Raw genomic sequence first — 26637 nt, 5'->3', positions numbered from 1 at the left:
CCCCTGTCTGTGATCTTATCTGCCATCTTGGATTTCTCTAAAAAGATGTTGCAGCCTTTGAACCCATGGGCTGGTCAGACAAGCTGATCTTAATTCCCAGGATCTTTGTCTGTCTTTTTTTTTTTTTCATAGATAAGCAAATTTTTATTCAGTTTACTAGTGATAGTGCTAAATGCCTACCTCAGTTAACGTCTTTTTTTCATAGTAATTGAGATGTCTTTTATTATGTATGTATATGTTTATTTATTTTTAGAATTTTGTGAGCAAAAGCAGGCCAAGGAAGACATGAAGCCTCTTTGCATAGTATCAGCTTTTCCATATATGGATAACTGTTCTAACTATCTTTTCATTAATGGGAAGTTATAAGCAAAGGGTCTTACAAACTCTGGATAACTGACTAGGAAAAACTTCCCAAATGTTTTGCCTTTAATAATAATTTCTTCTTAAATATAAGCCTATAGGAAAAGGACTTTCATAACTTTTTTACTTTAGCCTTAAAATAAATAATGTAAAGAATATTACAAGTTATTATACCTTCGGGGAAATTATTTGCTAGGGGTTCAAAGGAGAATAGCTATCCAGCTATCCCTTTTGACTTAGCATATGGATGTTTTGAGGAAAAAATAAGAATCTCTTCTTTTAAAAAATAAAATTATTAGAGTGTTAAAAAACTTCCAGATAAGGTGGTATATACTTTTAATTCAGCACCCTGGAGGACCTCTGTCTTTGGGGCCAGCCTGGTCCACATAGGGAGTTCCAGGTCAGCAAGAGCTACATAGTCAGGCCCTGTCTCAAAATAAAATCAGTTACATGATTACATATACATATATGTATGTATGTATGTATGTATCCCAACACAACTACTCCTGTGTGTGGGAAAATGAGAAGGTTGAGCACATGGTTACAGAGAGTTCTGTCCTGAAGATAGGCTAAAAAATACAGTGTCTGTTTTTTGTACTTTGTCATGTAACCTTCTTACCATGATTCATTATGCATTTTATCTAACCTACCTGTTTTAAAATGCAAAAGAACCATTAGCTTGATAAATTGCAAAATCCCTGTGATATTAATCTTACCGTGGGCCATACACAATGACTACTCAGCACAAAATAAGGCAAATTTTCCTTAAATATGTCATCCAACATTACATAATTTTGAAGGAAAAAGAATTAAATCAGGATACCATTTGGATGGATGCGTCCTTCTAAGTCAAACCTATTAACTAGATCATAGCTTCCATTTCAAGTGTACTGATGGCATGCCAAAAGATTAAAATACCTTACTTATTATGCTAATGTAATTTGCATTAGTGGGCCCAGATAATATACTAATATTTTATATTCTACAACAAAAGGACTAAATCTCAATATTTTTTTATTAATCTCTCAACTTGATTTGCTGGGGGTTAAATTATATAACCTGAAATGTGGAGATGTAATGAAGAGCCCAGCCAGACATAATGAAATAAAATTGGTGTTAACTGGATTGAAACACGCGTGCCCTGGTTCTGCCACCAACTAGTGTGATATTAAGAAAGCCAATTAACCTCTCCAAGTCTCGTGTCTTCCTCACAGACGCACCGTTACATAGAGCTCAGCTTTATCTTCTGTTGTGAGACAAACACTATACCAAGAGCCCCAAAGGAGAGGAGATAAACTCTGTAACCTGCAGAGACAACCAAATTCCAGACAAGGCAAGAGTCCAAACCTCAAGCACAGTGCACCTGCTTGTGGAAGTCTGGTATTTTTGAGGTGAACAAACTGTTCCATAGTAATAGAAAACAGTGGCACACACTCAAGACCTTCGCAGCTGCTTCCCAACTAATGAGAGGAACAAAGCCTTCAGCCAGTACTTTGAAAGAGGCACTGAGTCTGTTACCTTAGGTGGGGCAAGGGTGGCTTGCTGCTTGCTCAGGTTCTTCCCCACTGAGATGCTTGGTAAGGACAGTCAACATGACTGGATTTAAGGTCACCATAGAAACTGATCTCTGAGCATGTCTATGAGGTGGTTTCTAGTTGAGGTTACATGAAGAAGGAAGACCCATCCCAAGTGTGGACAATACCATTCCTGGGCTGGGTTCTCAGACTGAATAAAAAAGGAGAAAGCAGCTGAGTGGTGGAATTCTTCTCTATCTCCATGTCCTAACTGTGGATACAACGTAACTTACTGCCTCATGCTCCTAATTGTGGATACAATGTAACCCACTGCCTCAAGCTCCTGACTGATACAATGTGGCTGCCTGCCTCACGTGCTCCTTACTGTGGATACAAGGTGGCCGACTGTTTCATGCTCCTGACTGTGGATACAATGTGGCCGACTGTGTCATGCTCCTGTCCCCTTGACTTTTCTACTGGAAGGGACAGTTCCCTCAAGGTGTGAGTCAAAAATAAACTCTTCCCTTATTAATTTACTTTCGTCAGGGTATGTTGTCACAGGCATTAGAAAAGTAACAAATATCTACAAATTTCTACGTACATACACACACATTCAAACACACAGACACACACTCAACACCAAACTCACAGATTCTCTCTCTCTCTCTCTCTCTCTCTCTCTCTCTCTCTCTCTCTCTCTCTCTCTCTCTCTCTCTCTCTCTAACACACATACACACACACACTTTCTTTTCTCAGTCAGGACTCATTGATAAATCTCCGAGTCCTACTTATCTTTCATCAATGAAATTGATGTCATGTCTATTTCACATGCTTTAATGTGCACTAAATTGACAGACCTTAACACAACACAGGCTTAGTAAGGAGAGGAACTACATCTGCCTTACCTGCCTTTCCACCCCTTGCTGTGGAAGAGAACTAATGTCTGGTACCTCTCAGGTTCTATGTTTAACTAAAAAGACCACAAGAAAGGGAGAACCTGTGATCTCTTGGGGCAGCCAACTCTCCTGAATGAAGAATAGCATCTAGGAGGGCAAAAGAAGCTGAATCTCATGGCTGAGGTTTCCCAGCACAAACCATGGTTCATTGATTGACACTTTCACCCAAGACCATCTTTGAATATTTGAAAGCAGTGGCCAGTGTTTTATTGTTTTTCCTTATGTTGGGGTGTAAGTTTTGTTACAGCGCAAGAACTTTGATTTTTTTCCCATTATTTGTCTCTAAATTTCCACAGTGACGTCTGGCCCATCGAAGACATGCAGAATGTGTTTGTTGAATGAATGGTGGAATGAATGAAGCTCAATTTCTTCCATAAGTTCCTACATTTTAACAATTTAATGCTTTTGTTAACGAATGAAAAATTTTATGGTAGTCATCTTAACAAAATCCAGTGATCGGAATCTTGGTGGGGGAAGCATTGCTAAAACAGGGTCTTGTGTAGCTTAAGATAGCCTTGAACTCACACTGTGTAGCCAGGTGGAGTTTGAAGCCTCTGTTTCTCTTGTTTCACATACTTAATGCTGGGATTTCAGATGTAAGCCATAATGTTTGGCTCACAAATGTTCTTGATTGTTCTAAAAATATCTCACAGGTGAATTACTCATTTTCTTCTCCATAAGGACTCCGTGGGTTTTCAGAAACATCCATTTTTAATGAGATGCAATCTACATATTTCTAATCTACTCACCTTCCCAGTGTTCTATCTATTGTTGTTAGATTGATAATCACTAGGTTACTTTGGGACAAACACACTTCTCTTGGGCCAATCAATAAGTTACATTTCTAACATACAGTGTAAATAACAGCTTTCAGATCAGTTCAACACCCCAGGTTCTGAGGAAGCTTAACAGTTGAACTGAGGAGGAATGGGGTGGCAATTGTGGCACACTCCTGTGAAACCTGGACTGGGGAGGGGGCGGCAAGCGCACCAGGATTTCAAGTTCAGCCTCAGCTACGTAGGGAATTCAAGGCCAACCTAGGCTACAGGAGACCCTGTCTCAAATAAACAAATAATGATTGCCTAATGATCTGTGTGTAGGTAAACAGGAATGGGGGAAGGAGAGAACATCCATCAGAAGTGAGGGTGATGAACTTGCCTGATTTGGACTCAGCTGTGAAGTCAATCTGTGACAAGCAATTCTAGTTTCCAAAGAGATGTAAGAAGGGTTTGTGCCATGCAGACATGCCTGTATGTGTCTGAACAGGAATACAATGGACATTGCCATGGTTTGATCTATGTCCCCCCCCCCCACACACACAGGCCCCTGTGTCTGAATACTTGCTCCCCAGCTGCTGCTGGTGCTTAGAGAGGTTATAAAAACTTTAGGCCATGGGAGTCTAGAGAGAGGAAGTCGGTTTCTGGGGAGCAACACAAGGGTTTATATTCCTGCCCCATTTCCTGTCCTGTCTCGCCTTGATCCACGGAGTTATAAGCAGCTTTACCCTCCAGAGGCCACACCTCGGCCGCCATGATGAGCTGCACCCTTCAACTGTGAGCTGACATGAGTCTTCTAAGTTGCTTTTTGTCACATAGTTGGTCACAGTGATGAGGAAGGCAACTCATAGAGACACAATCAAGTGATTGCTCTGCTCTGACTCATACAGCATTGCCTCCATAATTCTAGAAACAGCAGTGGCTGAGGTTAACAGGCTTGTCTGGGTGAATCAGGCAAGTTCTCTGCCCAGAAATAATGAGACCGAGTCCTCAGTCATCTTGAAAGCAAACACTGATGTTGCATGCCTTTGCCTTTGAGCTGAAAGCCTGTTTCAAGCACAGAACTATCTCAACCTTTTGGGGGGAAGGGAGGGTGGCTATAAAAATAAAACCAGTGGCATACTCTTTGTATGTATGTGTGTACCTGCGTGTGTGTGCAGGTACACAATGTGTGTTCGTGAGTGGAGAAGTCAGAGGGTAATCTTGGTATCTTCTTAAATTACCCTCTTCCTTATATATTTTTTAAGATAGTATCTATTGCTGCACTTTGATTCTCCTAGACTCTCTGGCCTGAAAACCAGGGGTCCTCTCTGTCTCCACTTCCCCAATACTGGGGAATCCTGGTGTGTTTGTATGTGGGTGCTAAGCATTGAACCAAGCAAGGTCTTCATGCTTGGCAAGCAATTTGCCAGCTTAGCCATTTCCCTTCCCCCACCACAGTCTTTAGTGCTGGTTCAGATGTCAGTAATTCAATAATGCAGATCAAAGGCTTATATTTGAAAAGCTCTTTTGTATTATGGGTACTATTTCACTCAGAGATCTTCCTGGTGATTGCCTGTAAATAAATCTTCAATCTTGACATTTTCCAGCTCAGACTTATTCTTAGGAAAAAAAAAGCATGAAGGACTCTTAAATCTTTGAGCCATGATCCAATTTGTAAACCCTTGTCTAGAGATAAAGACACAGTGTTGGGGATTTTTAAGAAACTCACTTTGAACTGCTTTTTTTTTTTTAAATATATAGTATCAAGCAAGAGGAAACCAGCCTGTGTTGTAAACTAGTAGAAAATCCCCAGGAAAATACAACATTCTGCAATAATTTGCCATATATGCCTCTTGTTTGTAATTTTTTTCACTGTGACTTTTTAAAACATTGAAAATAATGAGTTGCTCTGAGCTTATTACATGTCATTTACTTTGGAAAATGACATTCATTTATTTATTTTGTGTGTGTATATGATGGGCAGGACCTGAAAGGAGAGCACACATGTCATGGTGTGTATACAAAGCCAGAGGACAATTGTGGGGTGTCTGTTCTTCCTTCAAAATGGGATAAGTACCCCTTGATCCCTGGGATACACACAGTGGAAGGGGAGGACCAACTTCTGCCAGCAGCCGTTACTTCTGTGACCTGTGTAAGTGGTCCTCATCATCAGCATCAACCGCAATGTCAGGAGAAAAATACAGTCTAAAGCCAGAAGCTCCAAAGATGGGATTATCCAGCAGTGCCTCAAATAATCCATCCTGGTCAATAAATGAAACCTTTCAGAAACACTGCAGTTTACAAGCTGTGGGAACTCCCCAGTGGTAGCACAGTTCACAAAATCCTCTGCTCACAATGATTTAGAGATAATATGAATTAAAAAACAGGGGCCTCTCCAGAAAATCTGTATATTTACCATGCCTTAATGAATTAACGAACAGCCTCCCTGTCTTTCCTTATGGGTTTTATAAAGGAGCTATTTTCTCCCTGGTTTTACCAGACATGTCCTGTTTCCATGAGCTTCTCAAACCATGTTGCTCTTTCATTGTAGGTTGACAACTAGAAATGAAAGGTGATTTAATTCAAAACGTAACAAAAGCAAACTTCTGAAATGTCCTGCCTGATTAAAATGAACTAGCTTCACAGATGCCCTCTGCATTGCCTCCTACACGCCGATGGATGTCGTGCTATAGCTCCTAACACTCTTTCTGACTTGAAATCTGTATCTCCACTTCCTAATTTATCAGCAAGATCAACTCTGTAAGTAGAAACACAAGGGATACATGCAATTGGTTGATTCAAAAAGGCATAATACGTTACCACAACACATAATTAACCTCAAAATTCTGAGGGCAAGAAAGGGCATAATTAGCATACCAAATAATCTTCCCCGCAAGGGGCATAAACATGAACGAACTTTAGGGTACACAAGACACTCACATTTAATAGAATGTCATCATAAGCCTATTCCCTCATACGGCTAGGTCTGAGAAACCTAAATTCTGGAATTGCTGGTGGGGAGAAAAAGCTTTTCTAGAAGTTTCATCAGTCATCTTTACTAGAAGGAACCCCTCCCTCTACACCCCAATCTATTACTGCCACATCTGGATGGTAAGCCTGGGTTTGGCACCTACAGATAGGAATGTTTATCTGGTCTGACAATCCCATCATGTTCAAAAGGAATTCCATGCCTATGGCCGTAAGGAAACTCCTTGTCCTACTGATATACCAATGCAAAGTTTCAACACATAAATGGTACTTTCCTGGTTTTACAGGAAACCAGGCTGAGAAATCTCATACTACCCTGGTGTGTTTGCCTTTGTCAGTGAGTTGGCAGTTATCTTCTACAGATTTCTACATTGTTTTTTTAAATTTTATTTTTTGTTGCCTTTCTATAAATGTTGCATGTTGACTATAATGTGTCAGGAAGATATTCTTCTCTGGTCATGTCTAGTTTGAGCTCTGAATGTTTCTTGTCTTAAGATATCAATTTCTTTTTATTTTTTATTTATTTTTTATTTTTTTTATCAGTTACATTTTATTAACTCTGTATCCCAGCCATGTCCCGATCCCTCATTCCCTCCCAGTCCCTCCCTCCCTCCCTCCCTCATCTCCACCGTGCCCCTTTCCAAGTCCACTGATGGGGGGGACCTCCTCCCCATTCATCTGATCCTGTTTTCAAAGCAAAGACTCATGACCAAACCTTTGGCAGAGTACAGGGAATCATAAGAAAGAAGGGGAGTTAGTCTGATGGGGAAAGGATAGGAGCTCCACAAGGACCAAATATATCTGGGCACAGGGTCTTTTCTGAGACTGACATTCAACCAAGGACCATGTATGGACATAACCTAGAACCTCCACTCAGATGTAGCCTGTGGTAGCTCAGTAACCAATTGGTTTCCCAAAGTGAGGGGAACAGGGACTATTTCTAACAGGAACTCGATGACTGGCTCTTTGGTCTCCCCACCCCCGAAGGGAGGAGCAGTCCTGTTAGGCCACAGAGGAGGGCTTTGCAGCCAGTCCTGAAGATACCTGATAAAACAAGATATCAATTTCTTTTCCTAGACATAGAAGCTTTTCTTCTATAATTTTATTGAATACATTTCTATACCTTTTGATTTTATCTCAATTTCTATGGTGTGGATTCTTAGCCTTGATATCTTGACCTTATTCCATAATACCTGGGAATTGCAGCCAATGATAATTTTTTTCTTATTGTTGTCTAAACACAGCATTTCTTTGAGCTTGTTTTCCATCTTTGGCATTCCCTCTTTCATTTGGTTTAGTCAGCTGGAAATGCTGTCTGCTGTTTTTGTGTTGAAGTTTTCATTTTTAACGTTATCATTTGTAAAAGGCTTAATTTCTTGCCTGAATTTTTCACTCATGTGGTTGACTTTCTTCTCTAGGTCCTGAATTTATTTCTGAGCTTCTTCATTGGCTTATTTTAATTCCCTTTGAAGTCACTGATCATTTTACTGACAAATTTTGTATAGGTTGTTTGGTCTTCTACCCATTTCTCAATCGTTGGGCTTGGTAATCATTGAGTTGTGATCTTTTGGAAGAATCCTGAATTCATGCTTTTTCATGTTTTTGGTTTGTTTGTGTTGCAAGCTGCAGTCTGTGGAGACAGTTGTGTCTTCCATTTTCATTTATAGTCTACTTAGTGACCTGCCTTTGCTGGAAAGCTGAGTCCTCAGTGCCAGAGAGGTAAGAAAATGATCCATGATAATAGCTATGGCATAGAATCAAACGAGATATAGTAATACACTTTAAGCCAATTAAAGCCATCACTAATGACCACAGAAAAGAAAATTATAATAGAGTTTACAATAACCTCTGAAGCTGAAAGTTACTTGTGTAAACTTGAAAATAATAATCAGATGAAGTAGAAAAAGGAGTCAGGAGACAGGAAAAAAACAAAGAAGAGACTGAGTTAAATAAAAGGAGAAGTAAGCAGAAGACAGGAAAGGAAAATTACAAAGAAAGAGAGAAAAGGACAAGTATTTTTAAAAAGCTCTGCACAATAAGGAAAAATGTGTAATCAAAAAAGGGGGTAAACATAAAGAGGGAAGAAAAAAAAACCCCAAATAATCTGCTCTTTAAAAAATGCTAAGAATCCTAAAATAAGGGGAAAGGGAAAAACAAGAGTGAAAACAAAATTAAAATAAAAATTTGAAAAAGAATTCAAAACCATGAACACTTGTATTGAGAAGTTTCCTTTTGAACCCAGGAGGTGGAAGGCATGGGCAGTTCGGGTTAAAGGCTCTTCTGTTTCATCCTGTTCAAACTGGCGCCAAGCCTGGAGCAGTGGAGGGTCTGCTGCTGATGGAAGCTGTGGGCACTTTAAGGGGATTCCCATCTCTGCAGTTCATAAGCCACTTCTGACCATAGGCAGCTTTGCAGCCTATAAATCAGGCAGGAGCTCTGCCTGCCTGCTCCAGCCTGTCCACCTCACACTGGCTAATGTCTAAGCCAAGAGATGTTTCAGGGTGTGTGGAGGCATGATAGGAGCTTTTGGAGAACTGAAGTCTGTTGCTGTGGTGCCTGTCTCAGTCCTTGGTAAGACTGTTCAGCAGTAAACACCCTGTAGGAGGGAAGAGGCTGCAGGGAGCATCAACTGGGTGCCAGCTTTGGTCCTCTCAGTCCATAAGCAGGAAGCATCGTGGCAGGAAGGGAGGAGCCAAGTGGACTGTCAACCTAACCTCCGACTTGGGGGTGATCACTCTTCCCAGCTACACAGCAAAGGGCAGAGGGAGTGTGTGGACTAATGCATCCCTCACCGTGGCAGCTTCCTTTCCTATGTGTCCGTGTCCAGATTGCTCTACCCAGCACTGCCTCAGACCACCAGCAGGCGTTCTCAGCCTCCCTGGCTTATGATTGCACTTTGTTTTCAGGCCTCCTGGGTAGCTCAGTCTAAAGCCTGCCTTCAAGTCGCTGTCTGCATCTAGCCCAACTCTCTTCTCAATGCTGATGTATCATACAGGAATGACCAGCATATCACATCCCCCACCTGGATGTCGGGAGCTGTAGACTTGTCTTCTGGCTAGGACAAAGGCTGACTGCCAGTCTTTCTCCTTTCTTAAGCCAGAGATATCTGGTTTACTTGGAACAAAACTCTTCCATTTTTTTGTTTGTTTGTTTGTTTTGTTTTTTGTTTTGTTTTGTTTCTCACTCTTGGCTGGAGAGCCGGACAGAATTGTTCCTTCCTTATCTGTTTGGGCAGCATTCCTTATCTTCCAGACTTCATCACTGACACCTGTGGTGAGTCTTAGTGCTCCTGCTTTCTTCAGGATCAAGTTGATCCTTTGTTTCTCCATGTCTTCTCTATCCTGGTGTTACACAGAGCTACTTCTAATCTGACATCTTCCAATGCTTCCTTTGAACTAGATTCTGTACATTCATCTGAGAAAGTTGAGGAGATTATCCTGAGATGTGCTAAGCGGATGTTTATAAATAGTACACAACACAAAAAGGGCATCATAATGATTTTGTTTTTTTAGTTATTGATTGAAAGTGCTTAAGAGATATAGGACTTAGATGATGAAAGGCTTGAGAAGGAAGAATTTGTTTTTAATACAAAACATTGTTATGCAGAACCACTTTTAAGGCACATTGATTAAAAGTCCTACAAAATTATCTCTGTAGAAGAGTCCTGAATATAGGATTATGCTTTTAAAGGTTACACTTTTATTATACTGTGTGTGTGTGTTTGAGTCTGTTGGTGGGGAGATCATGCACACACATGTGTAGATGCCCAAGAAGGACAGAAGAGAGTCTCAGAGATCCCCTGGAACTAGAGTTACAGCCCTTAGCAACTGCCTGATGCAAGTGCTAGTGACTGATCCTGGGTCCTCTGTAAGAGAAGCAAGAACTCTTAATTGCTGAGCCCTCTCTCCAGCTGCCTGAAAATTATTTTAAGATTAATATTCAGAGCCCAGTCAATCATTAGGCTCCTTTCCTCTGTGCTAAGTGAGAATTATGCTGCAAATCATATTGTTCTCTTTAGTATGGATATGGATATATCTTCCTCAGCATCTGCCCTCAGTTTTCTCACCCTTCTCCTGGAATTTCCCTTCCAGTGTGTTGAGTGACATAGAAGGAACACTATTTTTTTTAAGATTTATTTTATGATTATGTATATTTGTGTGGGTATGTGCCCACGAGAGCAAGTACACATGGTGGCCAGCAGAGGCCATCAGATACCCTGAAGCTGAAGTTACAGGTAGTTGTAAACCACCTGTTACAGATGATTACAAATTAAACTCAAATCTTCTGGAAGAGCAGCACATGGTCTTAACCACTGAGCCACCTCTCTTGTTCCATCATCCTCATTTAAAACACTATCAGGTAAATAGTGTGATGTCAATTAATTTCATGCACATCTTCTGAACATCTTTGGCAGAGAGGTACTTTTCCATCTCTACTGATGAGATGTGTTGGTTCCAGCTGATATAATTTTCTCATCACTGTGACCAAATACCCAGCGATAAGCAACTGAGAGAAAGGGGGTCTTAGTTTAACTTACAGTTTAAGAAGGGACACAGTACATCATGGTGGCATGGCAGCAGGAAGTGAAGTGCATAGATTGCCTAGGCATACAGGAAGTGAACTATCAAACCTCAGTGGCTGCCACTATGGCTGAGTATACAGGAAGTGGATTATGAAGCATCAATGGGTGCCACTATGGCTGGGCACACAGGAAATGGGACTATCGAACCTCAACAGCTGCCACTATGGCTGAGCATACAGGATGTGGCCTGTCAAACCTCAATGGCTGTCACTATTCACCCACTTTTTCCAGCAAGGCTCCACCTCCTAAAGGGTCCACAGTCTCCCCAAACAGCAGCACAACCTGAAAGGCTGACATGTAAAACATGTGCCTGCAGAGGACATTTCACATAAAACCCAGAGCAGTCTGTCAATTCTCTCAAGTACCACTTTGGAGTCGATTGACCTTGGGGTAATTACTATCAAGCAGGATGAGTTGACACCAGCTAAGGCTAAAGTGATGTCATCAATCTATGCAGACTCTCTAGCGTTCTTACAGCCCATAGCCAATAATTCTGTCTTATCGTTTCTGCCTGCTACTGAGGAGTACATTCTGCCCCATATCGTTTGGACAAGCACATCAGACTCTAGTGGTGCTGAAAGTCACATATATTTCATGAGCCATGAAGCAATAATGGTTGCTTGATCTTTAGTCTGACACCAGAATCTTAGATAAAATTTGAAAAGGTAAATTTTGTATCCTAAGCAGACACTGGTGATTACAAAATCTCCACAAATACTTGTTGAGGCAGAAAGCACTAAAGACTTCACTAGAAAAACGACGGCATCATCTGGCCTCTTCTATGCAGAGGTAAGCCTGCCTTGGCATGCATGACACGGTGTTATGGCTGTAGTGGAACCCTGGCTACAGGGACTCGAAACGTGAATGAGGTCAGTTGTACATGGTGCCATTCTTTCAGTAAACTGTGAGAGATGATATATCTGAAGAAGAATTTTCTTTTTCATAAAAGAAAATGTCTCCTTACAGATATGTATTATAGACCATATGTGGAGCATTGCTTAAAGGCTCATGTTGTGACGACAAAGCCTGAGGGGTGGCACCACGAGAGATGAGGACACTTCTGGAGGTCACTGGGAACGTGCTCTTTGCCTTACATTTCTTTTCTATTGCCACGATAAAATACTTGGCCACTCGCAATTTAGAGGGCAAAGGGTGTGGTGATTTGAATAAAAATGACCCCCATAGACTCATGGGTTTGAAGGGTTGGCCCACAGCAAGTGGCACTATTAGGAGGTGTGCCCTTGTTGGAGGAAGTGGGTCACTGTGGGGGCGGGCTTTGAGTCACCTATGCTCAAGCTACACGCAGTGTAGAACACAGTTCTCTACCGCCTGTGGCTCAAGAGCAGAACTCTCGGCTCCTTCACCACACCTGCTTGTGTGTAGCCATGCTTCCACCATGATGGTAACAGACTGAACCTCTGAAACTGTGAGACAGCCCACTTAAGTGTTTTCCATCATAAGCATTGCCATGGTCATGGTGTCTCTTAGCAGCAATGGAAACCCTAAAGAAGACAAAGGTCTTATTTTATCTCGCAGTTACAGCCCATCAGCGTGGGGAGGTCAAGACCGTAGAGCCTGAACCACTGAATTACCTCACGTTCCGTCTGCAGCAGAGAGGCGTGAACACCAGCATGCTCACACCTGCTCCACCACCCAAACCCAGGGTCTCCCCACATCAATGAACACAGTCGGGACAGTCCCCACAGATATCCTCATAGGCCAGCCTGGTTCAGCCAGTCCTTCCCCGAGACTCTTCCCGGCTGATCCTAGATTATGTCGCGATGACGAGTTTCCCCTCCCTCCTGTTCGCTTTGTCTCCTGCCCACCGCGTGGTGAGCTGACTTGCCCTGTCACTGTCTGTCCCCACTTTCCCGCTTTGTCTGCCACATCACGTACAGGTGTAGAGACAACACCCTCTGGGCCCTGAGTGTGGGTCTGAGGCTGTGAGCTCAGGCTTAATGAACGTCTCTTCCTGTAAGCCGATTTGCGCAGTGACTGAGAGCAGATACAGCAGTGGCTGTTGTTTGAGGACTGGGCTGGGAGGGGATCATGGCGCCGTGCATTATTTGTCTAGAATGGCGGGATCATGGCACCATGCATTATTTGTCTAGAATGGCGTACGAGAAGCAAAACTCTCTTCTCTGGGCCATTTGATGCGTTTCCTCTCACTAATGAAGGAAACCGTGTTTCCTTCCTCCCTTTCTCCTTTCTCCTTCTTCTTTCCTATTTCTTCCATTACTCATTTTCTTACTTGACCCATTTTGACTTTGGTTTCAGAAAATTTCAAACAAGACTTAAATGCTCCTTTGTAAGCAACTCATATTTTCAGTGGTAACAGATTGATTTCCACCTTTATGAAGACTGTTCCCTTTTCTTAGTTTAGGTCATATTTTTGTTTTTGTTTCCCCATGTTTCTGCTTCTTTACTTTTGAGACACATCTTTACTGTGGGACATGGATAGATTCCAATATATGTCTCTTCAGCTCTGCCTTCTTTTCTTCAACCCAAGTAGTATCCTGCCTTATTGTGACAACAAAGATAACCGCTTCTTCTTTTCAGACATTCTGGAGGGAAGAGGGAAGGTAGGGGAGGGACTGGGTCAGATGTTGTCCTCCTTCTTCCAAGCTTGCCAGATATTCTTAGTGTCTCATTTCAGAAATAAAGTGAGGGAATACACCAATGGATGACTAACTCAGAGCCACAACTGGAAAGCAATTAGCATAGTAGATGATGAACCTGAGGACTTCTCCTAGCCTGCTTCTATCTTCCCTGGTACACAGTAATTGGCTGACCTATCAACCCCACCCAAGCAACATCATTAGGGAATACGTGATCTGCAGACTGATCGCCTGAGCGAAGTCATCGGGCGCCCTGAGGCTAAGCCAGCACCGGTCAGTCTTCTCAGAAACACAGTGTGCCAATGGTGCTCTAAGAGACAAGAAAATGAGAACAACATACCCATCATTTAGGGCTCAGGGTTACCTCACAATCTGAACCTCTTTTTGATCATCTCTTTAATGAGTGCCCCAAATCCACATAACTCACAGGCACTTAGACGAGAGAGAACATGTCAGCCCACTGTGCTGTGAGAGAACACGTTCTGAGTCTCCCTGACCCTCATACTCAGCCCCTTACTGCCTCCCTTAGTAGCTGTGGTTGCCCCTGGCATCATGTGTAAAATGACTGATTTGCCCTAAAATGACGATTGTGTTGCCCTGGTTAGCTGATGTTTTCTGCTGAGTCTGCCGTGGGCATTCTTTTGGTTCTGTGTTTTGCATCCTTTAGGAGATGAAGCTTTCCTAGGAGGCTGGTTAGCATATGTATCTAGTTATATTGAATGTTAACTATTAAGGAAGTAATGCTGATATCTTTAAAAGGAACAGGCTAGGTGGTGACATCCTGTTTGTTGATGACAGAGTAATGAAGAGATTGGAAGTACTAGCTAAGGACATGCAGTATAAGTAAAATGTTGTCCATCATTCACTCTTCTGTCCAGAATGCTGTGTCTAAAGTTATAAAAAGTAAGAGAGTATCTTTCGGTTTAAAGTTGTAACAAGGTAATAGAGTATCTTTTGATCTGCTTTATTATGTTTAAGACACATAATAAAGTAATATAAAAATGCATACAATGACAGATATGTATGCACAAGTGCAATGACCAGTCTCCATAGCATGGAAGCTGGAATGTTTCAATGATTATGTCCAGTGGCCACAGAGACTGAAGCACCGGGAACAGCCCGACCTTCCTGCTGAGATTAGGGCCTTCCCTGTGCTAGACAAGTGCTTTACCCTAAGCCACGCACACAGCCCTTGGAAACTTGAGCCAGGAGCTTGCTGCACAGGCAGGTCTTGAACTTATGGTCTTCCTGCTCCTGCTCCTGAGTGGTGAGACAGCAGGTGCTCACACAGTACATGAGCATGCCTGATGTGTCTGAGAATTATATCAAAAATTCTAAAGCATGTCTGAGATTTCAAAAGATTCTAGAGACACTAAGGCTTTTCGATGCTCTTGTGCTTTGAAGCCAAGGACCTCAAACAGCAGGAAATGTGTTCTTCAAATGCCTTTGGGGAGCTACCTGGAAGGTCCAGGTTACCAACAAAAACATCTTCATAGGTATAAAGATATTTTATGTACAGCAGCTTTAAATAATGACATTTTCCTGGTGTAAAAAAAAGTTGTTTTTCACAATTGTGATTGATTTATATACTACACTACTGGAATTTATAATATTTTCAGACAGTCCAGTGAAATAATTTATAATTCATGTTACTATTTTATGAAATAAAGCCAAATCCTAGGCGATAGTATTTCCAAACTAATAAAAATGAGGTGCGAGAGGCTGGAGAGATGGCTGAGTGGTAAGAGCAGCGGCTTCTCTTGCAGAGGACTGGAGTTCAGCTCCCAGCATCCGCTTGGCAGGTCATAATCACCTATAACTTCAGTGTCAGCGGAGCCTCCGCCCTCTTCTGGCCTCTGTGGGGACTGCATGTACTTGGTGCGTGTAAACTCATGCAGTCCAAACACCCATATACAGAAAAATAATAAACGGATGCATCTTCTTTAAAGTGTCACAGTCTGCGAAATTGACTAAATGACTTCATTCTAGCAGGACCAGGATTTGTGTTTCCGTCCAAATCCTTTCCTCACCCCCACCCCAGAGCAGACATCTGACTTAATCAAGAGAAATGGCATTCCTTGAGATCCTCTCCCATGCTTCTGTTTATTAATTTCACTTAGTACACCTTATTTTTTAACACTTACAGACATCATCCCATCAGGTAATATTCAATTATTTTTCTTCTCTGCTCTCAAAATGCATCTCCCACTTCTTCACATAACTGTTAAACATTAGGCATTTTCTAACTAAATCCAATTAAATTTTCTTAAATGCATGTACATTTCCTCTATGATGGGGCTGTGCATCTTGAGAGAAGATGATTTTTTCAAAGTTTCATTTCCTCAGTTTCTAATATCAAGAGGACATTCCACATATATCTGATGTTCCATTATTTTAAATTGTTGATCTTTCTCATTGAACCCAAATCTCTGAGCTGTATAACATGAGAAGTGATTGGCTATCACAGCAAAGCCCTCAAGAGGGAAAGGATTGACTGAAGAAAGGAAAACTTGGGGAAAATGTGTTATCATATTTTATCACAATAAAGATCCTAAAGACAACTCCATGATTTTTAAAATGCTTATCTGTAACTACTAATTGCCTTTGTTTATATATTATTTTAAATCCCCTATAATCATTTTAAGTGATTAATTTGTGACTTTATATATGTATGTATGTATGTGTGTATGTATAATGTACTTTTATCATATGTCCCCCATTCATTTTCATCTCTAGTCTCTTTGTCCTTTATTGCTCATTCCCTTCTACTTTCCTCTATTTACTTTGTGACCTAGGCATTCAGTTAGGGCTGCTTGCATGCCTGCTAATGATGTTACAATCTGAAAGTTTGTTAAGATTCATGTAGTGTGTTCACAGATCTGTAAGTGGGCTATGTACTTGAGTCTTCTATGAATTAGATAGAAGTTATGAAGTATTCTTTAAAATAGAGTTTGACAGAATATGTCCATCTGTTCCCAAACACTGAGATGGTGTTCCAGTGACTTACCTGAAACCCTCAAAAACAGACATTTCCTACACACTTTCTTTGTACAGAATTTAAGGAACAAGTAATTGTTTCAAATTATATGCATGAAGGCTTTTGCAACTGTGATATTGAAATGACTAAAACAAGGACATGTAAAACAGCATAGCCCCTATTAATCCCAATAATTAAACCTGATGTCAGAATAATGAATAAAATATTAATGGGTAGAATCGGAAATATGTTTTAAAAGAAGTTTATATTCTGATTGAATGCAGTCCATGACAGAGCTTTCAGTGCAAAAAAAAATTTAATTACACAATTATAAAATATGTGATTAAAATTATGGTGGCAAAAGAGAAAGGATAAAACTGATTTCTCAAACGATTTTGGAGTAAGCCCAATATATACAGCTGATTAAAGACAAAAACACTTAATAATAGTTTTCCCATGATGCTAATGAACAAGAGGGCACATTCTAATGAAGCTGAAATGGAATGTTAAATGTATGGATTAAACTTGAGATTGAGGGTCTCTCCGGAGCCTTCTGATGCCATCTGCCGGGGTGAGGGAGCCAGGGGCCAAGCAGACATGGCTGCCTATCTTATAGTCTCATCCTGGAAAATCATGAGTTTGAGGATCTGAATGAGAATGGCTCCCATAGGCATTTATGCCTGAATGCTTGGTCTCCAATGGTAGGACTGTTTGGAAGGGATTTGGAGGCGTGGCCTTATGGGAGGAGGTGTGTCACTGGGGTTAAGCTTTGAGGTTTCAAAAATCCAGGCATCTACAGGTAGCTTTGGCACTACCTTGTGGCTGTGTCTTAAGATAAGAGCTCTCAGCTCTGCTCCGGACTGGCATGCCTGCCTGCTGCCAGGCCCACCGCCCTGATCGTTGTGGCCTCTAACCCTCTGAAATAAAGAGCTCCAAATTAATGATGCCATTTGTAAGTTGTGTTGGTCACACTGTCTCAGCACACCAATAGAAAAGTGGCTCGGTCATTGAGCCAAAGCAAATCACTCTCTCTCTTATCATACCAAAATCAAGTATTTTGTTACAACTGTATAAAATTAACACAATTCTATGAGTAGAGAAAAGAAAAAAAAAAAAAAAGATGTAACCCAAAGCCTGGAGATCAAACTTGTCTTGTGTTGAAAATATGCACATTAAGTACATAAACATATGCATTTTCATATGATTAAAAATTGCCTGGGTGGTGTCATAGTGTTGACACTGTGTGATGTATTGGTAGGCTGTCATGACCTGTTTGAGTTCCCGGAGAGTCGGCATTGCAACTCCCACAGCGCCATGTTGTGTGTCCTCCAAGGCCCTTATCTGCAAATGGGCCAGTCTCCCGACTCTGTAACGGGGAAGGAAGAAATGTAAAACAAAACCACTACAGCTGTGAGAACAAGGGGAGGTTGACCATTCCCAGCAGAGGTGACTGTGTTGATCCCATGATGTAACAGTGCATTCTGTGGGAGAGAGAAGCGGATGTGCAGCTAGTGAGAGAAAGTTCAGTCGGGAACTCTAGCTGACCACCACTTCAACTGCCCTAGTCAGTGTCTGCTGGATATTGTGAGCAGCCAGTAGTGAGGAGGTCATCTCCATCTGCTGCTCTTTGTTCTTCTGTTTAGCAGCCCCACAGGGGAGGTGGGGCACTTGGCTTGGCCTTAGACTCCAGCTGTCTGCCTTGGAGGGGTTTCCACAGGCAGTTTCCCCAGCTAGAAGCTGTGAGTGCTGGATCCAATGTCTGTCTGTCTGTCTGTCTGTCTCCTATCTATCTATCTATCTATCTATCTATCTATCTATCTATCTATCATCTATCATCTATCTTTCCACCTATTTATCCCTTTCCATTTATTCTTTTACTTTGGCTTTCTCCATACTTAATAAACCCAATCATTTACCACAAAAAGTATGGCTATTATAGATCATTCTGCGACTACATAAAACATAACGGTGACTTTAAAAGAAGAAAGTCTGTGCATGAAGGAATCCTACTTGCAAATTCTTTCACATTCTACACAAGGTTGAAGTGTAGACCTCCTCTGGCTGTTTCTAGGTCACCTAAGATTCATTTTTGAAAAAGTGTTATAGAAAGAATTTTAGCGTTCCGTCCAACAGCAACAAAGCCAGCCATGTGTTTACAGCAGAGAAGTTAAGTGCCCTGCTGTGGAAAGCGCCTTTTTCTTGGCTCCTTTGCTCTGGGGGCGTAGGGAAAGGCACCAAAGAGAAGATGGCTCCCCATAGGCTGCTCCGACCCTTGTAAATTCTGCTCTGTTAGAAGCAGTAACACATGGCTTAGAAGTTACTTGTTCTTGCCGCACTGGGAACTATTTCATGTGAGTACATGTATTTTCATGGCCAGGTTACTTCTGCAGATACTCAAAACACCTCACTCTGACACTTGAGTAATGAAAACATGAAGGTTTTGATGTTTTGTTCTGTTCCGGTGTTGGCATAAAAGAAAAGTTGCACAAAAACAGTGCTTTCAGAACATGAACGCAATGTTTCTTTCCAAATCTTGGGCTATGCTCTGTCAGAAAACACCTCTAGAAATTGAGCAGACACAACCTATATTCAGACAGAGAAGGCTAAAATTCATTGTCCTGGCTTCTGGAAACAGCTCTGTTGCCAAAGGAAAGTTGCCATTTGCTCTTCAGCCCTAGACACAGGGTTTGCTCGTCATAAAATATTACCATTTAGTCAGCATGGTGACAGGACTGTCGAAGCTGCAACAAGGGCAGCTCACGTTTCTTACACAGCTGTAATTAGATAACCAGATTGTAATTAAGTGAAAAGAAAAGTGACCTTTCTCCCTGGAATGAAGTAACACTTAGAGCATGAAGAACAGGAGACACTTGATCCAAAGGAGCCTAAACAGATATGAAGGCAATGGGAGCTGCTTTCTCTTGTGAACCATCATTTTTTTTCTCTTTCTCTCCTAGTCAGCAGTATGGAGTCAAGAAAACACGCATGCATGGGAGCACAGATCGGTCCACTGTGCGCTCGTGTGGCATTCCCTGTTGCTTGTGCTGCTTTAGAGTTGTTGTGCAACCCATCAGCCTGTCAGTACGATGCTGAGATCTCAGAGAACAATCAAGAGCCCTGTGCTGAGATGCAGAGACAACCAAACAGGTTGACAAAGTTGCTCACAGTCACCTGTCCCCTGCTTGATAGCAACCAGCCCAAGCAGACTTGTCTGCCTTTCCTAAGTGGAACCTGACAACACTCCAAAGCACACAGTGAACCGTGAACTGTTTCTTTGCATGAACCTGAGAACCCTGGCTACGACCCAGGAGAAGAGACTTCCATTCCATCTCTCCAGAACCCTCTGTTCCAAGGTAATGAAAATGTACAGTCCTCAGAAAATTAAAGCTGAAGACAAGCAAACCTGGACAGCAGGCCTCAGCAGGCTCGTGTAATCATCAACCGGGATTGTCAATTTGATTAGCTTAAAAATTACCTAGGACTGGGTGAAACTCACGTTGAATATATTTGTGAGGGTATTTCCTGTGAGGAATGGCAGAGGGGGTACCCCCATAATATTTATGTTGTGCCATCCTCTGATGTGTGTGGGCTCTCAGACAGAACAAAAAAGAGGAAAAGTAGGCTTTGCTCCTCTGCTTTCTGATTGGATATAATGTAAGCCAGCCCTGTTCTTTTTGGGGCAAGAACTTTTCTTGATGCCATGACCTCCTCATCAGGATCAACTGTATCTCTTGACTCCACAAGCCAGGAGAAAGCCTTCTTCCTTCACGGCAGCACTATTCTGTTTTCAATTACTATCCTTTCTGAGAATACAGTGTCCCCCAAATAAAATCTCAAGGATTCTGGGTCAGGATGAGGCACCTGGTGCCCACGCAAGAGTCAGTACACACCATGACAATGTGAGGCGCCACCACATCAGAAAGGCTCACACGCATTTGTGTAAAGACGGAGATAGAGTATGTGAGAGAGGTATGCCTTCATTTCCTTTCTGTGGCTATGACTAACATCATGGCCAAAAGCAGTTTAGGTGAGGAAAGCGTTTTGTTTTGTTTTGTCTTGCACTTGTGGGCCATAGTCCACCACTGAAGGAAGTCAGAGTAAAAACTATGGAGGAACAACATTTTCTGGCGCTTTTTTTTTTTTTTTTTTTTTTTTTGCTTGCTCCACCTGATGTTCTGCTAGTTTTCCTTTACAGTCCAGGGCTTCCTACCTAGGGAATACCATCACCCATGGTGGACTGGGCCCTCCTACATCACTTACCAATGAAGACAATTTCTCACACAAACCCCACATACCAACCTAATGTAGACAACTACTCAGTTGGGACTCTTTTTCAGCTGATTCCAGGCTGTGTCAAATTGACATTTAAAGCTAATCAGGACAACGGGAGGGACTGAAAACAAATTGGAATCAGATAGTTGAGACGTGGATATTGACAATGTGAACAGACTGTAAATCAAGCTGCCCTGAGTGATAAAAGCCTAATAGCTATCATCTTTAAGAATTATATGTTAAATAGTTTAATTAGGAAATCAAGTAAGTAGTTATAACTAATTTTACTTATTTATGGCTAAAGGTATTTGTACCAAACTTACTGTCACATAATTTAAATAGTCCCTAATATGTTAGAAAATGTTGACTGTTGTTATCCTTAGGTTCATTTTTATAAAAACACCCATTTTCTACAAATGATATTACTTAAAATAGGATTAGACAACTATATTCCAACTCAATAATAACCATTTGTTGAGAATTGCTGTTTGCCATGACATACTTCAAAGCGTTAATACTATGTTTCATTTAATGGACAAAATCCATGATTATTTAGATATTACTATATTCAAGAAAGGACAAGGAAAGTTTGATCTGCTGCCCAACTCCCACAAGTAAGAAAGATTTCCCAGCCAAGAATCGACACAATCAGTCATCAACTTGCTTAGTCTTGCCAGCTCCAGTTAGTTAGTCTATTTCTTGGCCTTGGAAAGCTGAGCTATATTTACACTTTAGTTTCACGGGAGGGACCAGTTTAACTCTTGCCTTGATGAAGACCTCAGGCTAGCTGGTCAAGTTCCTTACACAGTACAGACAACCAGAATACATGCCCTGGGGGAGCCTGATGACACAAACCCTATGTTGCCATGACACCGTTTAGCTCATTTTCAGAAAACAAAGTGGTGGGTGGTCCAGGCAATCCTCTGTCCAGGAAGCCACTGGAGCCAGAAAACCTCACATGTGAGCTTCAGAGACCAAGCCCAACCATAGTGCAAAGCTCTGTCACGGGAAGCCATGTGTTAGCGCTGACCAGAAGCTGCACTAGCAAAATCCATAGAGACATGTTAAACACACACACACACACACACACACACACACACACACACACCTACTATTTGAGAAAAAAAGACATGTTATAAACACACATTCAGACAGAGCTGAAAATCTGCTGGGATGGGGGAGGCAGACTCAGACGCTTTGGTTTTAGTCCCTAGTTCTTGTTGAAATAAAGATCTATACAACCATTTTCTCTTCTCTCTCTCTCCTACCTCCCTCTTTTAAGAGTTGAAGGAGAACTGGGGATTCATCCATGATCTGACATCTGGGAAGGTGTTCAGTTTTGCAGCTGTGCATTCCTTTGGGCCACAAGGCGATGGTGCCTGCCTCAGAGAGACTACACATGTTATTACTGTGTAGGTGAGCACGTTGTTTTAGAAGGCTAGTAGTTCCTGCTGGACAGTCTCCTCTCGCGATCTTGCCAAGCATTCTCTGCTCTCCCTGTGCTGGCGCTGTCTGTGCTAGGCTATATATTGCTTTGGCAGAACATGTTGAATTTTATCTTGACTTGGACAGGGAGCCTGGATTTTTGCTCTGGATTGGACATATTGGTATAATTTATAGAACAAAGGAGAGATGAACTCACAAAGATCCCAAGATGGATAAATAAGGGAAAATGGAGGGACTTACAAAACATAGCCCCAACTTCTGTGGTGATAAGATATGTTTGTATACACACACACACACACATACACACACATACACACTGAAGTATATAAATATAAAGAAATATTAGGGGCAACATGGAAAGTTCCTTTTTAAAAGAAGAAAAGACAACTTATATATTTGAAAACCATATTCTCTGATCTTTGGAGTCCAGAAAATGTGTGTGTGTGTGTGTGTGTGTGTGTGTACATTTAATCTCCTGGCTGATTTATATAAATGAGATATCTAAAAGGATTAAATTTATATAATGAAGATAATGATCATGATGGTCATTTTTACATTTTCTGTCACTTATGGTTTCTGCCCCTGCAAAAGCACTGTTAAGGGATACAGAAGGAAACACGGATGCCTAACACACAACACAGCTCTCTGTCTAGGGCTCTGACCTCTCTCTCATACTCTAATGAGTGTGGCACTGTTGAAATATTCTCTGTCAGTCTGTCTGTCCATCTGTCTGTTCATCCTCCCTCCCTCTTTTCCTCCCTTCCTCTCCTATAGAGCTATAAAAACTGCAAAAATAAAAGATCAAAGAAATCCTTTGCTTCATTCTAGGTTCTTCTGGAATACATGTCAGTTCTCATTGAGGACTGAGGAAAGGAGTCACAAATGGAAAATTCAGCAAATGTACTGGGAATGTTTTTTTTTCAGTAAAGAATAGAATGGCAAATGGTCATTAACGTGGAAATCTGCCCACTTTGCTGTCCATGCACCAGCTTTTCTTAGTAGGTGTCACTAGTGCATTTCATGGAATCTGCACTTGGCCATGATGGTCCAAAATATCCCCAGAGCCTATCACACTACGTCAGGAACAGGAAAACATAGCAGAAAGAATGGGGATCCAAAATGCTTTTTCTTCATATTTTAGGATTGATTGTCAAGAGTTCTGTCTGAGGTTCTTTCTGACATGGAAGCCCTCCTCCTTACAAATCCCTGTTTCTGGCTGTCTCTGCCCCTACTGCTAGCTGTCTATCGCACACACGTCGGTGCGTGGCCACTGTGCTTCTGAAGAAAGTGGCTCTCTGCATGAGTTCTAGCGAATGACCGAAGCACCACCCCAAAGCCACTACGCAGTACGCAAGCTTGCACTGGGAGAATAGAAACATTGAGCCTCAGGTGACTGAGAACACTTACTGTTGGCTGCACAATGTATGGCAGATGAGGCGTCCATGAAGTGCTCTGGACCTATGCATCAAACAGCAGTCATTAGGACAAGGCAATCACAGAGGGAACTGGGTTCTTGTGGTCAGCGGTGTTGCGCAGGTCATGGGGAAGTGGAGATGGGAATTCTGGGTCTTGATTAATCTGCCAATTCCTCAGCTAGGTGGCTGGATGCAGTGGCCCACACAGGCCAGGCTCTGTGTGAGTGTGCATGTGCGTGTGTCTGTGTGTATATTTGTAAGTGTGCATGTAGAGCGAACATCAGCTGTTGTTCATGAGGCAAAATTTACTTTACCTTGTGTTTGGAAACAGGGTCTCTCATTAGCTTGGATCTTACCAAGTAGTCTAAGCTGACTGGTCAGTGAACCCCAAAATCTGCTTGATTCTGCCTCGCTCGTTGGGATTTCAGGTTTGTAGCGCTGCACCTTCTCTTTCTGTAGGTTTTGGGGACTGCAAGCACTTTGCTGACTAAGCCACTTCTTCACCACTCATGGCTAAACCCTGAAGCCTTATTTTGAAGTCAGAGTTGAAGATGAAAGTCCTAAAAGACTATCTGTAGGTCAGCTCCCTGGGGCATCCCGGGAAACACTGAGAGAATCGAAGGTTGCTGTCTCAGACTCCCATTTGTCCCGTTATGAACCGTGGCTTCACATGCTTAGGTGACCCATCTTAGAGTTAGCCACGCAGCAGAATTAGTGTCAGAAAGATACAACAGGAAGGGTGGAGGAATGTTTTAGGTTGAGCGCAACTTCAACATATGAGTGATATTCTTCTCTCTCATGACAACAGGTATTGTGGATAAAAATGTACAGAACAGCCACCAACTCTTCTAAAAAAGTGTTACATGTCAGCCAAACGAGAAATGTGGTGAGTGGATCGTTATATAGAAAGCCAGGGTGACTTTATTTTACTATATAATCTCACCCTGAAACCTGCCAATATACTTCAGTTTGTTTGTTTTTTTAGGTTGTGCAAAGTAAAAATTAACAACATGGGGGATTGTAATCTTGTTTGGAAGAAGATAATCACTTTTCTGTGGATATTTTATTCATGACATCTAAGTATTCCATGCTGTGGCTCTCAGTGGGTGGTCTTGACTGCAGCAGGGGTCAAGATTAAAAAAAGACACCACACACACACACACACACACACACACACACACACACACAAGCCTAAAGGAAGAACAAAACTGAAACACACCTGCACACAGTCTCATGGGTCCCAGGAGAAGGCAATTAAGAAGCCAGCACTCTGGAAACACTTCATGCAATTTAAACAACATCAACAAAAAATCCACCCTGTTGGCATGGGAATCTTGCTTCAAGAGCCTGAGTGTGGAAAAGGAATGGTGTGCTTCTGGGAGACTCGTTGGGTAAGGGAAATGCATATAAATGTCAATTGTGATGCTCTGACAGATGGGACATCCTGGGAAATGTATGGAGTGAGTGAGCCAAGGAAATGGTGCTGGGTTAGTGCAGCAGGCAACACTGGCTTCCTGCCCACTCAGAAACACCCCCCCGCCCCCACATTTTGTCTACTACAAGGAAATCACAGATATACACACTTGACCTTTCTCAGTCCCTCCCTGTTTGCATTCTCTCCCTATGTGACACTCACAGGCATTTCATGATGAAGACTGGAAGAAGAGTAACAGTTGGTGAAGAGAATGGAGTGACTGGCGTGGCTGCGAGGTAGCTCACCAGAACAGGATGAGGACTGAGTTCTGTGGGAAGCATGTGGTGACCGTTACCACCCATCCTTTGCTAGGACGCCTGGTTTAGGACACACAGGGACTCTAATGCCCCAGCATTTCAACACTTGGGACCCCAAAGTCTGATCTTTTGAAGAATAAGAAAGGAGGTAAAGAGCAGGAAGAAGAAACATGTTTTACCACTTTGATTGCCTTCCCCGTCGGGAGGTCCCATTTGGCATCTAATGGGGAACCTTTGCCAGGACAAGTGTGGCACAAAAAGTGAGATGACAATGGCAAGCCACCGTGGAGTAAGGGAAGGGAATCTCCACATAGGTGTTTACCCGAGAAGGCCCACTGTGGAGTGTGAGAAACCAAAACAGCAGACAACAGGCAGTATCTTTCCCCAGCACTGAAGGAACTATGCTGACACAGGCTGGAAGCAAGCAAAGCAGGCCAGACGTGATTATTTAGCGAACAGATGCAAATACACCCTGGGAAGCCAGGAAGCCTGCTCTAATTCCTAATCCTCAACAGGAGCATTTCATATTAAGGTGTGGCTACTGTGCAGGCCACGAATCTTTCTTTTAATTCTACCGTGCTCTTTTAGGCCCTCAGTAGCACCATACTGGCAAAGAAGATCTCACTTGAGGTACAGAAGAACAGACGTACCTGGTATGTGGAGACAGGGGAGGCGGCAATGAACGGCGTGATAGATGTCTGTGGGATCATGCGGTTGGTTGCGAGACTGTACGGTGAGGAATAAAATCTGTGAACAGAAGACAACAACAAAAAAGATTCATGAAGCAGCTGCGTGCCTGGCCTGTAATCTGCCTCTGCCAAGCACATCGGGAAAGAAAGCTCCCCACAAGTGCTTTTCCACAAAACTGTCCACAGGGTCATCCGGTGGGTTTTTAATATCTGATTCTTTCCAGAGGAACAAATCAGCTGAACACAGGGCCAGCTTCATCTTACAAAGTCAACTGTAAGTCAACACCACAGTGTTGGCAACTAACAGGCAGAGAGCAGGATCAAGCCTCAC

General features: G+C 42.2%; 1 protein-coding gene across 14 annotated transcripts in view; it reads right to left on the bottom strand.

The window, feature by feature from the left end:
- Rbms3 (RNA binding motif single stranded interacting protein 3) overlaps positions 1–26637 on the bottom strand; it is a 1270324-nt gene that overhangs the window by 74325 nt on the left and 1169362 nt on the right. For 9 of the 14 annotated variants that reach the window (XM_060385100.1, XM_060385099.1, XM_060385093.1 and 6 more), the window contains 2 exons: positions 26268–26364; positions 23879–23929 (listed from right to left, as the gene is read on the bottom strand). In XM_060385100.1, coding sequence (XP_060241083.1) covers positions 23879–23929; positions 26268–26364 — 148 coding nt within the window. The remainder of the gene's footprint in view (positions 1–23878; positions 23930–26267; positions 26365–26637) is intronic. The other 5 variants (XM_060385101.1, XM_060385098.1, XM_060385096.1 and 2 more) reach the window with 1 other exon arrangement.

The sequence above is a fragment of the Meriones unguiculatus genome, chromosome 6, assembly GCF_030254825.1.
Source record: "Meriones unguiculatus strain TT.TT164.6M chromosome 6, Bangor_MerUng_6.1, whole genome shotgun sequence".
Classification (NCBI taxonomy): Eukaryota; Metazoa; Chordata; class Mammalia; order Rodentia; family Muridae; genus Meriones; species Meriones unguiculatus.
Note: the sequence above shows the minus strand (reverse complement) of the source record. Positions and strands in the feature narration are given on the sequence as shown.